Here is a 14,760-nt window from a genome sequence, read left to right on the forward strand (position 1 = left end):
TTCCAGGATGTTACATACACTGACAGTGAGGCGAAATAAATGGTCTTTTAAGTACAAATCAATTCTAGTCCTAATTCTGCCACTGACAAGCTGTTTGACCTTGGGAAAGTAATTTAACCTCTTTACCTGTTTCACTTTCTGTAACATGAAAATGATAATTTCAGCCCCATCCCCTCAAGAGATTATTTGGAGGGTAAGTGGGGTAATATAGGTAATATGCTCTGAGTTTCTTGGAAGAAAAGTTCTATATAAACTCGAGATTTTATTTGGAAAATATTTTGCTTCTCCAAGGGAAATTGGAGAGGTACATTTATTAATAATAATTGTAAGTATTTGATATGCACTGACTATGTGCCAAACACTAGAAACAGCATGGCCTAAAAGATAAAGTACAGGTCTGAGAGTCAGAGGACCTGGGTTCTAATTCTGGACTCTGCCACTTGTCTGCTGTGTGACTTTGGGCAAGTCACTTAACTTCTCTTGGCCTCAGTTACCTTACCTCTAAAATGGGGATTAAGACTGTGAACCTCATGTGGGACATCACTATGTCCAACCTGATTAGCTTGTTTCTACCCCAGTACTTAGTACGGTGCCTGGCACAGGCTTAGTGCTTAACAAATGCCATTTAAAAATTGCACTGTAATAAGCATGGGTAAATTCAAGCTAATCAATCATTCAATCAATTGTATTTATTGGGCACTTAATGTGTGCAGATCACTGTACTGAATGCTTGGGAGAGTACAATGTAACAGAGTTGGTAGACACATTTCCTGCCCACAACAAGCTTAAAACCTAGTGGAATAATTATGGCATTTGTTAAATGCTTACTATGTGTCAAACACTGTTCTAAGCACTGGGGTAGATACAAATTAAATCAGGTTAAACAGGTCCCACATGGGGCTCACACAGTAATTAGGAGGGAGAATGGGTTTTGAATTCCCAAAAAGCAGTTAAGTGACTTGCCCAAGGTCAGAAAGCAAATACATAACAGAGCCATTAAAACCCAAAGCCTCTGTCTTCTAGGCCAGCGCTCTTTCCACTGGGCCATGCTAGGTTCTAGTCCCTGTTCCACATGGGGCTCACAGTCTATGGAAGAGAGAGACAAGATTTCACAGATGAGGAACTGAGGCACAGAGAAGTTAAGTGACTTACCCAAGATCACAAAGCAGGTAAATGGGGGAGCTGGGATTAAAATCCAGGTTCTCTGATGCCCAGGCCTGTACTCTTTCCACAAGGCCACGCTGTTTTACTTTAGTGTAATCTTCAGAATTACTAAGGAAACTAAAGATTAGGATAACTAAGGTGATGCTCATATCTAATCTACCCCCATATCCTGCAAATTCTACCTCCACATTTCTCAGATTCACTCCTTCCTTTCCATGCAAACAGATACCACTGTGGCCCATGCTCTCATCATATCCTAGCTAGATTTTAGGCTTCCTCACTGGTCTCACCATCTACAACCTTAATCTCCCCCAACCTATACTACCCACTGCTCTGAAGATCATCTTCTCAGAGTGTCACTTGGCGTACATGTCTCCCCACCTCAAAATCCTACAATGGCTTCACATTGCTCTTCAAAGCAGAGAAGCAGAGTGGCCTAATGGATAGAGCACAGCCCTGTGAGTCAGAGGACCTGGGTTTTAATTCCAGCTCCATTGCTTATCCATTTTGTGAGCTTGGGCCCACAACTTCTTAACTTCTCTGTACCTCAGTTCCCTCATCTGTAAAATGGGGATTCAGTACCTATTTTCCTTCTGAGTTAGAGGGAGAGCCCACATGGGACCTGATTATCTTGTGTCTACCTCAGCACTTAGTACAGTGCTTGGCACATTGTTTAGTCCTTAACAAATACCATGATTATTACTACATCAAGCAAAAACTCTGCCTGATTGCTTTCAAAGATCTCTTCCAACTCTCACCCCATCTTACGTTTCTGTTCTCTTCACCTATGACTCCCCAGTTTGCTCTCTTTGCTCCTGTAAGATCGTCTTTTAAAAGTACCTGGCTCCCTCCTCTCCCACTTCCATTCCCTCTCTCATGCTCTAGACTATAAGTTCATTGTGGGCAGGGAATGTGTATACCAACTCTGATATACTGTACTCTCCCAAATGCTTAGTATAGTGCTCTGCACACTATAAGTGCTCAGTAAATATGACTGAATGATTGATCGATTGATTGTTGCCCTGGCCTTGAACTCCATCCCTCCCTCCTCAAATCCACCAGACCACAGCTCTCTCCGAATTCAAATACCCCACCTCCTAATATCCCACCTCCTCCAATGAGCCTAACATTGCCAAAACTATACACACCCATCAATTATTGTGTTTACTTCAAATATAATTTATGTCCATCCATTTTATGAGAACCAGTCTGGTCTAGTAAATGGAGCACAGGCCTGGGAGTCAGAAGGACCAGGTTTTAATGCTGGCTCCACCAACCTGTCTACTGTATGACCTTGGGCAAATCACTTCACTTCTCTGTGCCTCAGTTACCTCATCTGTAAAATGGGGGTTAAGACGGTGAGCCCCACACAGAATATGGACTATGTCCAACCTCATTAGCTTGTATTTACCCCGATCCTTAGTACAGTGTCCAGCACATAGAAAATACTTGAGAAATTCCATTTAAAAAAAACTCTCCTGCTAGAATGTTGGCAGCTTTTAAACATGGATTGTGTCACCTCTTTGTACGATACTTTCCCAAGCAGAAGTACAGTGCAATTGTACCTGGAGGATCCTATTACTATTACAACCATTACTATTACTATTAATATCACTACTATTATTACTGTTCCATTCCTGGCAAGAGAGGCCTGCACTCTCTCAGCTAGTCCCATGTCATTATCCTCTCTGTTCTCTTCCATCTCATCACCCTGCTTTGCCTTATGTTCATCCACCATTTTTGATATCCTCGGCCAGGCCCTTTTGAAGGTCTAGGGGTTGCAGAAAAAGCCTGGTCTTCTTGTGAGCTGCATCAGCTAATGTGGAGGCTGGGATGAGAAACAGTATGAGTATACTGTCTCCTCCCAAGCACTTAGTACGGTCTTCTGCATACAGAAAGCACTCAATAAATTCCACTGACTAATTGACTGATTGATGAGCCATTCCCAAATGGGATCCTCTCTGACGATCAATGAATCCATCGTATTTACATCTGTATTGCACTCTATTCAGCCCTTGGAGTAATACAACAAAGTTGGTAGATAGGTACCCTGCCCATATGGACCTTATAGAATGCAAGATTCTGCTTCTTCACCTGCCAGGCCCTATGAAGCTCTTAGAAGCAGTAGGGGAAGTATATCAATGTCCCCTTTCTCCTCTCCAGAGTGTATAGGGGGAGCCGGGGGCAGGAGGGGGAAGGAGGAGAAGAAGAAGAAGATAAGGGAGCCATCATTGGAAGCAGCATGGCCTAATGGTAAGAGCACGGGTCTGGGAGTCAGAGGATGTGGATTCTAATGTCAGCTCCAAAACCTGTGACCTTGGGCAAGTCACTTCACCTCTCTGTGCCTCAGTTACGTCATCTGTAAAATGGGGATTAAGACTGTGAGCCCCATGTGGGACAGGGACTGTGTCCAACCTGATTACCTTGTATCTACCCCAGTGCTCAGAAGAGTGATTGAGTCATAGTAAGTGTTTAACAAATACCACAGTTATTATTACGTTTCTGGGACCATTTTTGAAAGCTTCTCACAGCGGTGAGGAATGGGTGGGAAGAGAGTGCAATTGCCAAGTAGGGAAGAAGAGGTGAGGTGGGAGGAACAGCACCCAGGGATGAAACTTAAGCAAGAGCAGGAAAGGTCGGAACCAGAGCTGCGATAGACTGGGGAGGGACAGATAAAAAAGGGTTATGTGTTTTCCCTTGGACTTTCTGCGTGGATCTCCCTATGTGCCTTTCTCCAATCTTATTCCTGAAACCATTATTCATGATTAGAATATTGGTTTTACTTGCCCCTGTCCCTCTTTGGATGGGAAGGGTGGTAGTGCTGTTGATTGTGAGGGGAAAGCTAGACAGAGGAGAGGGTTTGAGAGAGAAGGTGTGGAGCTCAATTGTATAAATATTGAGCTTGAGGTGTGTGTTATTGGGACACCCAATTAAAAATATCTTAGAGCTAGGAGGAAATGTGAAATCATAGATAAAATGAGATGCCATCGCCATTAAAGGAGAAGCAGTGTGGTCTAGGAGAAAGAGCTTGGGAATCAGAGGACCTGAGTTTTAATTCTGACTCTGCCAATTGCTTGCTGTGTGACCTTGGGAAAGTTGCTTAACTTCTCTGTACCTCAGTTACCTCATCTGTAAAATGGGGATTAAAGCTAGGAGCGCCATGTGGGACACTGACTGAGTCCAATCTGATTAGCATGTATCTACCTCAGTGCTTAGTAGAGGGCCTGGCATACAGTAAGCGCTTAACAAGTCAATACAATTTAAAAAAGAAAAATATGGGAGTCATCCACAAAGAGGTAGTGGTTAAAGTAATGGGACTGAGTGCAAAGAGAGAAGTGGATCCAGAACAGCATCTTGAGGGACACCTAAAGTTAAGAGGTGAAGTGCAGAGGAAGAGCTGTTAAAAGAGACCTGGAAAGATTGGTGAAGAAGAGAACTAGGAGAGAACTATTTCAGTAAAGTTTCCAGGAGACAGAGGTGGTGTCCAGTGTCAAAGGCAGTCAAAAGGTGTAGGAGGATTAGGATTCATGTGTGGGACCCTCAATGGATAGCCCCCACCCAGCTGCTAGATTTCATTCTATAATTTCCAGTTTAATAGTTTAGGTTCATTTCTAGGGTATCCAAACTGGGATACTAGTTTAGCTTGGGTTTCTAGTATAACTTGGTTAAGATACTAAGTCTGTGGTCAGGTAAGATTACTAGCTTCAACCTCTGCTTAGAAATCTAGCCTATTCTTGAAAGATTCTTAAATAGATTGGAGAGCTAACCAGTTTAAAGCAATTTACACAGCAAACTACTTTTTGAGTAAGGTCATTTCCCTTCTGTTCCACTGAAAACACCAATTTGTAAGGAAATTAATTTTTTCACTTAAAAATGCACAGGTAATAAATGTTTCCCAAGGATGTTTGAAAGCACTGGGGAAGGAACTGTTAGAAAATGAACAGTTGAAGATGGCAGCCTAGCAGGGAAGAAGGGAGGGGACGAGTGTTTTAAGATAGGAAGGGATGGGGTCAGAAGCACAGGTGAAGGCGGTAGATTTAGAGAGGAGGCGAGAGATTTCACTTTGAATTACTGCAGAGAACATAGGGAGAGTCAAAGAGTGTGGAGGAAGAGGGGGAATTGGGGAGGAGCAGGGGAGACTTTAAGGAGACCATGCCTGATGGTTTCAATTTTGTTGATGAAGTGTGTGGCCAGGTCATTAGGGGAAAGAGAGGTTTGAGAAGGGAGTTAAATGTCTGGAACAACTGGCAGGGGCTGCCATACTCAGTGAATTATGAAAGAGAAGTATTGTTGTCAAGCAGTGGAGAGGGCCGAATTAAATCAGATAAGAATGAATTTAAGGTGGAAAAAGTCAGAGATATGTCTGGATTTCCTCCAGCAGCACTTCACAGCTTGGGCACAGGAGCAAAGGAAACATTCTGTGGAGTTGATCCAGGGTTGGGGGTGACCGGAGAGCACGGGAGTTCAGTTCAGTGGAGCAGGGGGTGTTGAGTGTGTCAATTTGGGTGTCAGGAGAAGGTAGTTTGGGTATGGAGACTAACTGGGGTAGGACAGCTGAAGAATCCTGGAGGGGGTCAAAAGAACGCTGTCTCTATGTGGGAAAAGGACAGATTTGCGGGGAGTGGGTATATGGGAAAGAGAGCAGGTGACAAAGTTGTGGTCAGACTGAGGAATTTCAGAACTGGTTATGGTAGAAATTGAAAAGTTCCTGGAGATTATAAAATCAAGTATGGGCCCAAATTGATGAGTGTGTGAGGTGGAGTAGGAGATCACTGGAGTAAAGGAGGGAGAGATAGTAGACAGTGGAAGGAAGATCAGGGACATCCACATGAATATTGAAGTCCCCAAAGATCAATGTAGGGATGGAGAATGAGCAAAGGAATGTGAGAAAGGAAATGGTTTGGAAAGTTGGAGGTGGGGCCTGAGAGGTGGAAGATAAGCATATGTTCTAGTGAACTGCCTATCTCAATCAGTCAGTCATATTTATTGGCACTTACTGTGTGCAGAGCACTAAGTGTGCAGAGTTCTAAGTGCTTGGGACAGTGCAGCTTACCAGAGTTGATAGACATGTTGCCTGCCCATTGTAAGCTTACTGCCTAGAAGGCGAAGAATGAGAGGAATACCTCAATAAATCCACTGATAGCATTCATTGTGTGGCTACTGTGTGCACAACACTCCAATTGGTCCTTGGGAGAAGACAACAGAGTGAATAAACATGATTTCTGAGCTCAAAGACCCCTAAAATAAATCACAGCTAACAGTAGTAAAATAACACATAAGACATGTTCATGAGTGTTATGGGGGCTATGGCCTTGTTATATTGTATGTGCAATAACAATATTATAATATTGTTATATTGTACTCTCCCAAGCACTTAGTACAGTGTTATGCACACAGTAAGCACTCAATAAATATGAATGATTGATAGGTAATTTACATGTTTTCATGGTATGGACATCCCATTCAATCAATCAATCAGAAGTATTTACTGAGCCCCTACTATATCCAGATCACTGTACTAAGTGCTAGGGAGAGTCCAGTAGAATTAGTAGATATGACCCCAGTGCTCAAGAGGCTTGCAATTTATCATATTTGCTAGGAGTAACACAAATGTTGCAAGTCACAATCTTTTATGCATCACAGGTAGTTTTAAATTTTGAGTATTTTCAACAGATGTCAAACAGGATTCTTTCAATTCTCTTCACCATGTTATCCCATTGTACTATTCTGAGACACATTCAATTTCAGAAAATTAGGGTATGCATTACCGCACCTATTTGGGCATTAATAGAGTCTGTTTACTTGAGTTTATTGAGAATTACTAGGAAGAAATTTCTTCCTTTGCGTGCTCTACATTTGTCCTTTATCCACAATTCTATCCCTCAAATTTTCTAATAGATGATTCTGCAAAGATTTATACCTTTGCTATTTCCATCCTTTATCATAGTCTGCTTTAAGGCCATTAGCCAGATTATACAGTGCATTCTATCAATAATGGCCATTCTCTATGACTTTCCACTAGAATTCTGAGACACTTAGCTAAGTCTTCTTTCAAAGAATATCAACTTATCTGCAATTTAAAGAAACAGACTAGGTCATTTAGAAAGCTAAAAATCACTATGTCAAAAACTGAAATGCAGTCACAAATGTAATCATCAAACATAGTATACATCACTCTAAATTCACTTCAACATTAAAACACAGTGAACTATATAAATAATTAAGTTTTGAGCTTCAACAACAGACCTACCAATACAGGGATTAGTTCCACCAAGACAGCTTTAAAAATGGAATAACTTCCTGAGCCACCCAAAATTATGTTGATTGGAGAATATCTTGAGTTGAATTGTTCACCCCAGGGAATACACTTCTGATAGGCAGATCACAATGCCTCTCCTTCATTCTTCCCATAGTTCATTGCATGCTCAAAGTCTCTGAGGCTGACATGACCATCTGAATCCAGATCAACTTCCCTACAAGAAAAACATGCAGATGTTTCAAAGCTGTGTCATATGTTAGCACTACATATATTTTCATTCATTCATTTAATTGCATTTATTGAGCACTTAATGTGTGCAGAGCATTGTTCTAAGCGCTTGGAAACTACAATTCAGCAACAGAGACAATACCTATCCAACATGGGCTCACAGTCTAGAAGGGGGGAGACAGACATCAAAACAAGTAAACAGGCATAATATTTTGCCATCTAGAACTACACATGGACACTGCTGTAGTCCCTTCTGAAAACTTTCTTCCAAGGAGATGAGATATGTCCAATTCATGATGCTTCACTAATTTCTAGATAACCCCTCTATTTCCTACTTTTTCTAAAGCATTTTAAGTATCCCAATTGGGGAGGGGGTTATGCTGCAAGTCAAAAAAATTGGCAATCAATGGTATTTACTGAGCACTTACTATGTGCAGAGCACTGTACTAAGTGCTTAAGAGAGTACAGTAAAGCAGAATTAGCAGACACTTTCCCTGCCCATAACAAGCAAGCAGTTTACACATTAAAACATAGCAAAGCAGAAACATGTGAGAACAGGTCCACAACCAATAAGCCCCTGTCCTCCTATTCTGTACACTATTGCCTAATTATGATGGTGACTACATAAAATATATTGTAGATTCCATTCGTCCATAACAAGTTTTCACCACACACTTTAGACAGAATGCTATTAAGGAACATTCTTCTGATAATTTGTCTATCTGGATAGAGCAAATTGCTATCCACAGCCTACTGAGAAGCAGCATGGCCTATTGGAAGGGCATGGACCTGAGAATCAGAAGACCTGGGTTCTAATTCCAGCTCTGCCACTTGCCTGCTGTGAGACCTTGGGACAGTCACTTAACATCTTTGGGCCTCGGTTTCCTCATCTGAAAAGGGGGGATTAAATCTTACTCCTTCCAAATTGAAAACTGTGAAACATATGTGGGATAAGGACTGTGTCCAACCTGATGACATTGTTTCTACCTCAGTGTTTAGTTCAGTACTTGCAAATAGTAAGCAATTAACATATACCATTATTATTATTATTAAATAGTCATACATGCAATATTGGTCAAGGTGCATGTAATATAACCCATTTTAACATAGAATTTGCTAAAATATAATGCCCACATTATAGGATAACTTAGTATATTGTTTCTTAATAGTCTCAGCACACACATAGCAAAGACTTGCTGCAGAAGCAAGAGTGGCCGAGTGGACAGAGCATGGGCTTGGGAATCAGAAGCACCTGGGTTCTAATTCCAGTCCTGAAAATTGTCTGCTGCATGACCTTGGGCAAGTCACTCCACTTCTCTGTGTCTCAGTTCCCTCATCTGAAAATGGGAATTAAGACTGTGTGCCCCAGTGGGACATGGACTGTGCCCAGCCTGATTAGCTTGCACCTACCCCAGCACTTAGTAAAGTCAGTCATTGGTATTTATTGAGCACTTACTATGTGCATAGCACTGTACTAAGTGCTTCGAAGAATACTACAATAAGCAGACACAAGACCTGCCCATAATGAGCTTTCAGTCTCAAGGGGAGAAAGACATCATTAGAAATGAATAGTACAGTTCCTGGCACATAATAAGCACTTAACAAATATCATTTAAAAAAGCTAACTGGTTGATGAGGTTATTGCTTTGCTGGTTGTGTGAGGAGGGAAGTGGGAGCATCCTCTGTTTGAATGTGAACATGGCCTCAGCTTGCTCCCAAGTGCTACTGACCTGATCCTGGAGCCCAGATTTGGGCACCTGTGGAATATTTAAGAAAATGAACCACAAAATAAGCCACAACAGTGGCCCTTGGCCTCCAATTTGAGCCATGAGCAACAAATGACTGATAATGATGATAAATAAATAAGCCATCAACCTCTATGACATATGGGGGAGGATTATGGTGAAATTACCCTCTCAGGGGTCACTCTGAAACATTAAAACTCTAAGTGACTACTGGGCAATTTGGGGGTTCACACAAGTGTTATTATTTTAACGTGCACAAAAGACCTTTTAAATCTGAACTGTCATAAAAGAGAGATCCTCAATATAAAATAGGTAAAATTATATTTGAAAATATACACTTCTAAAATAAACTTTGAGATATTTACTTAAAAAAGTATTTAAAGTCTATAATGGTCTTAGATGGTATAATCATCATTTTTCTCCCTTTTGAAGTAGAGGAAATCCCTGCTTTTCTGCCCCAAGCCAAAAATATGTAACAAAATATTGGGGCAAAATGAGTGCAAAGATTATTATTCATGTTCCAGTTTTTGGTAAAATGTACATAGCTATTTCATGTTATACAGGACTGAAAGGAGATTGTCAGATCTTATTTAGCAATAATCAGCATTATACATTACTTGCTGTAGAATATAAATTATCTCTCATTAAATTAGGTAATTGAAGACACCTGAGAATAACCAAGTATTTCTTCCCTATAGAACAGAATTAGATAAATGGTAGGTTTCCTTCCTTAATTCATGTATTTGAACTATAAATCCCAATGTGTGATTTAAGTGATTTAAGATTATTTTTAATCTACAAAAGTAACGTTCAGAATAAGCTACTTTTGAACATTTTCTGTTTATTCATTTACTGACACTGAATTCCTATTAAAAAGAGTATCCATTCGCTTCTTCTCTGGAATTTATCTTCACCTTGCCTTTGATAAAACAACCATGCAGTATTATTTATCGTTCAGTTAACTTGTTTTCCTTTCTACAAGTCACCTCCCTATAAAATTTACACAGTATTAAACAATTCAGCATTTTAAAATAGAAAATAGATGTAAGGGAAGAAGTGCTTATGCTTTACAGATCAGTATTCAAGTGTATACAAACAAAGCTCAGAATACGGCAGACACAATGTTTAATTCATGTTTAGTCTAGAGAATGATAAAATTCTTAATGTCTTGGGAATACTCCCCCCCCTCGCATCACAGTGAAGGAGTTCTTTAGAGAAGCGTTAAGGAGTGAAAAGGCTGATTTCCTGTCTGCAATTTTAAGAGAGCAAATATATTATTTTTACTGCTGAAACAAAGCTTTATTTCGAAGGAGATTTCATTGCACCAACACGAATCATTCACTCATCTGAAAGAACCACATTTGCATCATGTGGGTAAAATTTTGCAGTAACTTGAGGAGAGAAATAAAACATAATTTGGTAGGCAAGAAGTGTAAAAGTTTCATTGTTCCCTCTCAGTAAATTCCACACTGAAAGCTTACTACAGTTCCAAATTGAACTATAAATCCATGCCATTCTAAAAATGTTGATTTAGATCCCCAAATTTCTACAATACTGTTTTGAGGATTTGATTGATCTTATATCGTACATTCATTACTTAATGTGAAAAACATGAAAAGATCACAATAATCATCATCTAAGAGACATGAACAATGAAAATCACTATGGCAGAATCTACCTGACGTGAGCCCTTCTGACAATACTTTCTATTTGGTCCCAGAGGATTTGTTCACTTCCCAAAAGGTAACAGAATAGCTTTTAAAAGGGATTAAAGCGTAGTTTAGTAGAAAGAGCAAGGGCCTGGGGAGTCAGATGAGCTAGTTCTAATCCTGATTCCTCCACTTGTCTGCTGTGTAACCTTGACCAAGGAACCTAACTTCCCTAGCCTCAGTTACTTCATCTGTAAAATAGGGATTAAGACTGTGGGATGTGGTCTGTTTCCAACCTGATTATCTTGAATGTAGCTTAACAAATACCATTATTATTATTATTATTACTATGACTAATAATAATAAAAAAGCAAGGCAGAATGGTAATCTGAGAAGCAGCATGGCTCAATGGAAAGAGCCCAGGCTTGGGAGTCAGAGATCACGGGTTTGAATTCTGGCTCTGCCACTTGTCAGCTTTGTGACTGTGGGCAAGTCACTTAACTTCTCTGGGCCTCAGTTACCTCATCTGTAAAATGGGAATTAACTGTGAGTCTCATGTGGGACAACCTGATTACCCTGTATCTACCCCAGCGCTTAGAACAGTGCTCTGCACATAGTAAGTGCTTAACAAATACCAACATTATTACTCTGTCCTTATGCTCCCAGAACTTTGTCCTGATCTGGAAATTCACTGCTTGTCCCATGTAAAACATGAACTTTTAAACCTTTAATGCTCAACTGGGACAAGGATGTGGCCAACATTTTTGCCATCATTTTGTCATCATTTCTAAATGCCACCGAGAAGTTGGCTTCTCTAACCGTTAACTTATTCTCAGTAGGCCAGAACAGAGTCTGTTTCCTAAGGCAGATATGATCCCACAGTGGTGGGCTCCAGTTCATTCTTAGTTTCTTACTTTATTAAGAATTGAGAGTTGCTTAGTGTCAGGCTGAGAATATGCATAGTGAATGTGAACCTAATTTTCAGATAGAATCTCTTTCTGATGGGATTCCATCAGCTGCTATTTTAGGTGTCATATGCCTCAGTATTTTTCTTTCAGAGAGTAAAATAAGGATTATGTAGGAAGCTCCAGTACTTTCTAATTCAGCTGCAATCTGACAAAAATGTGAAAGAATAATAACATTTATTTACTGATTCATAATATTAAAAAAGTCTCTAAGGTTCATTCATCAATAACACGAGCCTCGTATTTTGCTTTCTCCACCTTACTGTAACTTTATTCAAACAAGAATTTGTCTCTCCTCCTTACTGATGTTGCCCACACATGACTATATTACCTTTTATTTAAATCGATGACCTTTTAGGAAAAAGGTCATCCTACGTAGACCAGGCTGAGAATATGCTCATCAAGTCCTCCCCACTCTGACAGTGGTTCCACAGGACGCCTGGAGGAAAAGATTTCAAGGATGCCATCCACCATCCCTATCTTTTGCCTCTAATTACTACTCTTTGTATTTCTCCAAATCTTTCTTAAATGTGTTGACATTTTTATCATACACAACTTTCTGTGTTAATGAACATCACAGGGCAACTTTTTAATGTATAAAGACTTAAAATGTCTTTTTTTAGCCTACAACCTTCAAACTTTAGTTCAAACTTGTGGCACTGGTTTAGCGGGATTTGGCCAACATTGATGAATCAAATTTATTGAGAGCTTACTGTGTGCAGAGCACTACACTAAGCACTTGGGAGAGTACCATGCAACATAATTAGCCAACATATTGCCTGCCCATAATGAATTTAATAATAATAATAATGTTGGTATTTGTTAAGCGCTTACTATGTGCTGAGCACTGTTCTAAGTGCTGGGGTAGACACAGGGGAATCAGGTTGTCCCACGTGGGGCTCACAGTCTTAATCCCCATTTTACAGATGAGGTAACTGAGGTACCGAGAAGTTAAGTGACTTGCCCAAAGTCACACAGCTGACAAGTGGCAGAGCCGGGGTTCGAACCCATGACCTCTGACTCCAAAGCCCGTGCTCTTTCCACTGAGCCACGCTGAGTCTAGAGGACACCCTCTGTGGTTTTGAAGACTTCAGTCAACATCACCTCTCAGGCTTTGTCATCCAAACTGAAAAGTCCAGTCTTTTCAGTCTACCCTCATTTGGAAACTGCTCCCCCACTGACAGTGCAGGTCACCCTGGTTTATTTCCTCTGCGATATTATCGTGATTTTTGAAGTGGTGACCAAAACAGCCCACAATAATCCAAGTGCTGGAAAACCATGGTTTTATTTGGTGACAAAACTATGCTCTTTGTTTTCTTCCTTATTTGGTGACAAAACTTTGCTCTTTGTTTTCTTTCCTAAAGTGTTCTTACCTAATGTTCAGAATTTTGTGACTTTTTGGCTGCCACAAACCAATGACCTGTTGACTTGGCAGAATATTAGACAAGACGACAAGATTTCTGATCTGAGCCATGCTTAAAAGTTCAGCGACTATCAGCATGAAGTTGCAGTTTGGATCATTTTTCTCTAGATGTACTGAAAATCATTTGCCAATTTTTCAGAATCAATTCTATGAGATCTTTCTGCAGTTTATTTTCATCAGCACTGCATTTCACTGCCCTGAAGAACTTAGTGGTCTCTGAAAAGTTGTAAATTTTACTCTGCCTTTTTTCTTCCAAATCATCAGTGAAAATGTGAAATAAAATGGAACCAATTTCTGAGGGACCCTACAGTTTTACACACTCCTCATTCAAAAAGTGGCTATTTGTCCCTACACTTTATTTCTAATCTTTCTTCCAGTTGTCTATCCATGATACTCATCTTATGATATTTAAAAGAAAGCCTTTGATGAGATAAACTTCCTAAAATTCTAACCATATTATTTTCACTGGTTCTACTTTGTCCATATGCTTATTGAACTCTTCAGCCTATTTGTGAAGCTACTGAAACCTTCCACTATTGTTACCAACCTTAGTTTGGCAGATTCCCCAATCTCTTCTTTCCCTGTCTGATTAGGCGACTGTATGTAGCTGTCCTTCAAATTCAAAGATGACACATCTTTCTACTTCCCTTGCCATTGATTTGTACGTGTTTCCACTGTCTGTAACTTTTTCCTTTTTCTACGTGTTTATCCCGCCCCCAGTACTCTTTCTTATCTGTTTTTCTTCTCTTCACAGAATCTTAGGGATGTCCATTATATCAAGGTTCTCACTAACTGTTCTCACTAACTGCCAAACATTTACCCTTTTTTTTTAAAGACTTCAAACAGTATAGAGACATTTGTATATTTTGGTTTCGCTTTTATGCTAAGTTCTGCTCTGCCAGGGCCCTAAAATGGGAAATCTAATTTATCCACTTTGCTTACCTTAACCAGACCCAGTGGAAGGTATTCATCTCCATCAGTGATGTTTATTATTTATTTATATCATCTCTCCAGGAGGCCTTCCCCAATTAATTTCTACTTTCCCCTCAACTGCCACTTTAGTATTTTACAAACCTCCATAGCACTTTTACATGTATCCCACTCTATTATTTTCCCTGAATTGTAATTTATTTTATTTTCAGATCTCTTTTCCCTAAGGGCAGGTACCATATCTATTAAATATACTGTACTTGCAGTGCTAAGTATAGTGCTCTGTATACAGTAGGCGCTTAAGTGCTCAATAAATTATATTGATTGGCTGAGCACCTACTATGAGCAAAGTACTGTGCCAAGCACTTGGGAGAGTTTGTACATATGATCCCTGACC

At 40.0% G+C, this 14,760-nt stretch overlaps 1 protein-coding gene across 2 annotated transcripts in view; it reads right to left on the reverse strand.

Annotated features, from left to right (window-relative positions):
• Nucleotides 1-14,760, reverse strand: part of EFCAB11 (EF-hand calcium binding domain 11) — a 108,987-nt gene that overhangs the window by 12,240 nt on the left and 81,987 nt on the right. The window contains exon 6 of one of the 2 annotated variants that reach the window (XR_485608.2): nucleotides 7,415-7,637. Coding sequence is in view for 1 of the 2 variants with exons in the window: in XM_001507024.4 (XP_001507074.2) it covers nucleotides 7,547-7,637 (91 nt within the window). In the remaining variant the exon portion in view is untranslated. Of the gene's footprint in view, nucleotides 1-6,956; nucleotides 7,638-14,760 lie in introns of those variants that run through there. The other variant, XM_001507024.4, reaches the window with a different exon arrangement.

The sequence above is a fragment of the Ornithorhynchus anatinus genome, chromosome 1 (assembly GCF_004115215.2).
Source record: "Ornithorhynchus anatinus isolate Pmale09 chromosome 1, mOrnAna1.pri.v4, whole genome shotgun sequence".
NCBI lineage: Eukaryota > Metazoa > Chordata > Mammalia > Monotremata > Ornithorhynchidae > Ornithorhynchus > Ornithorhynchus anatinus.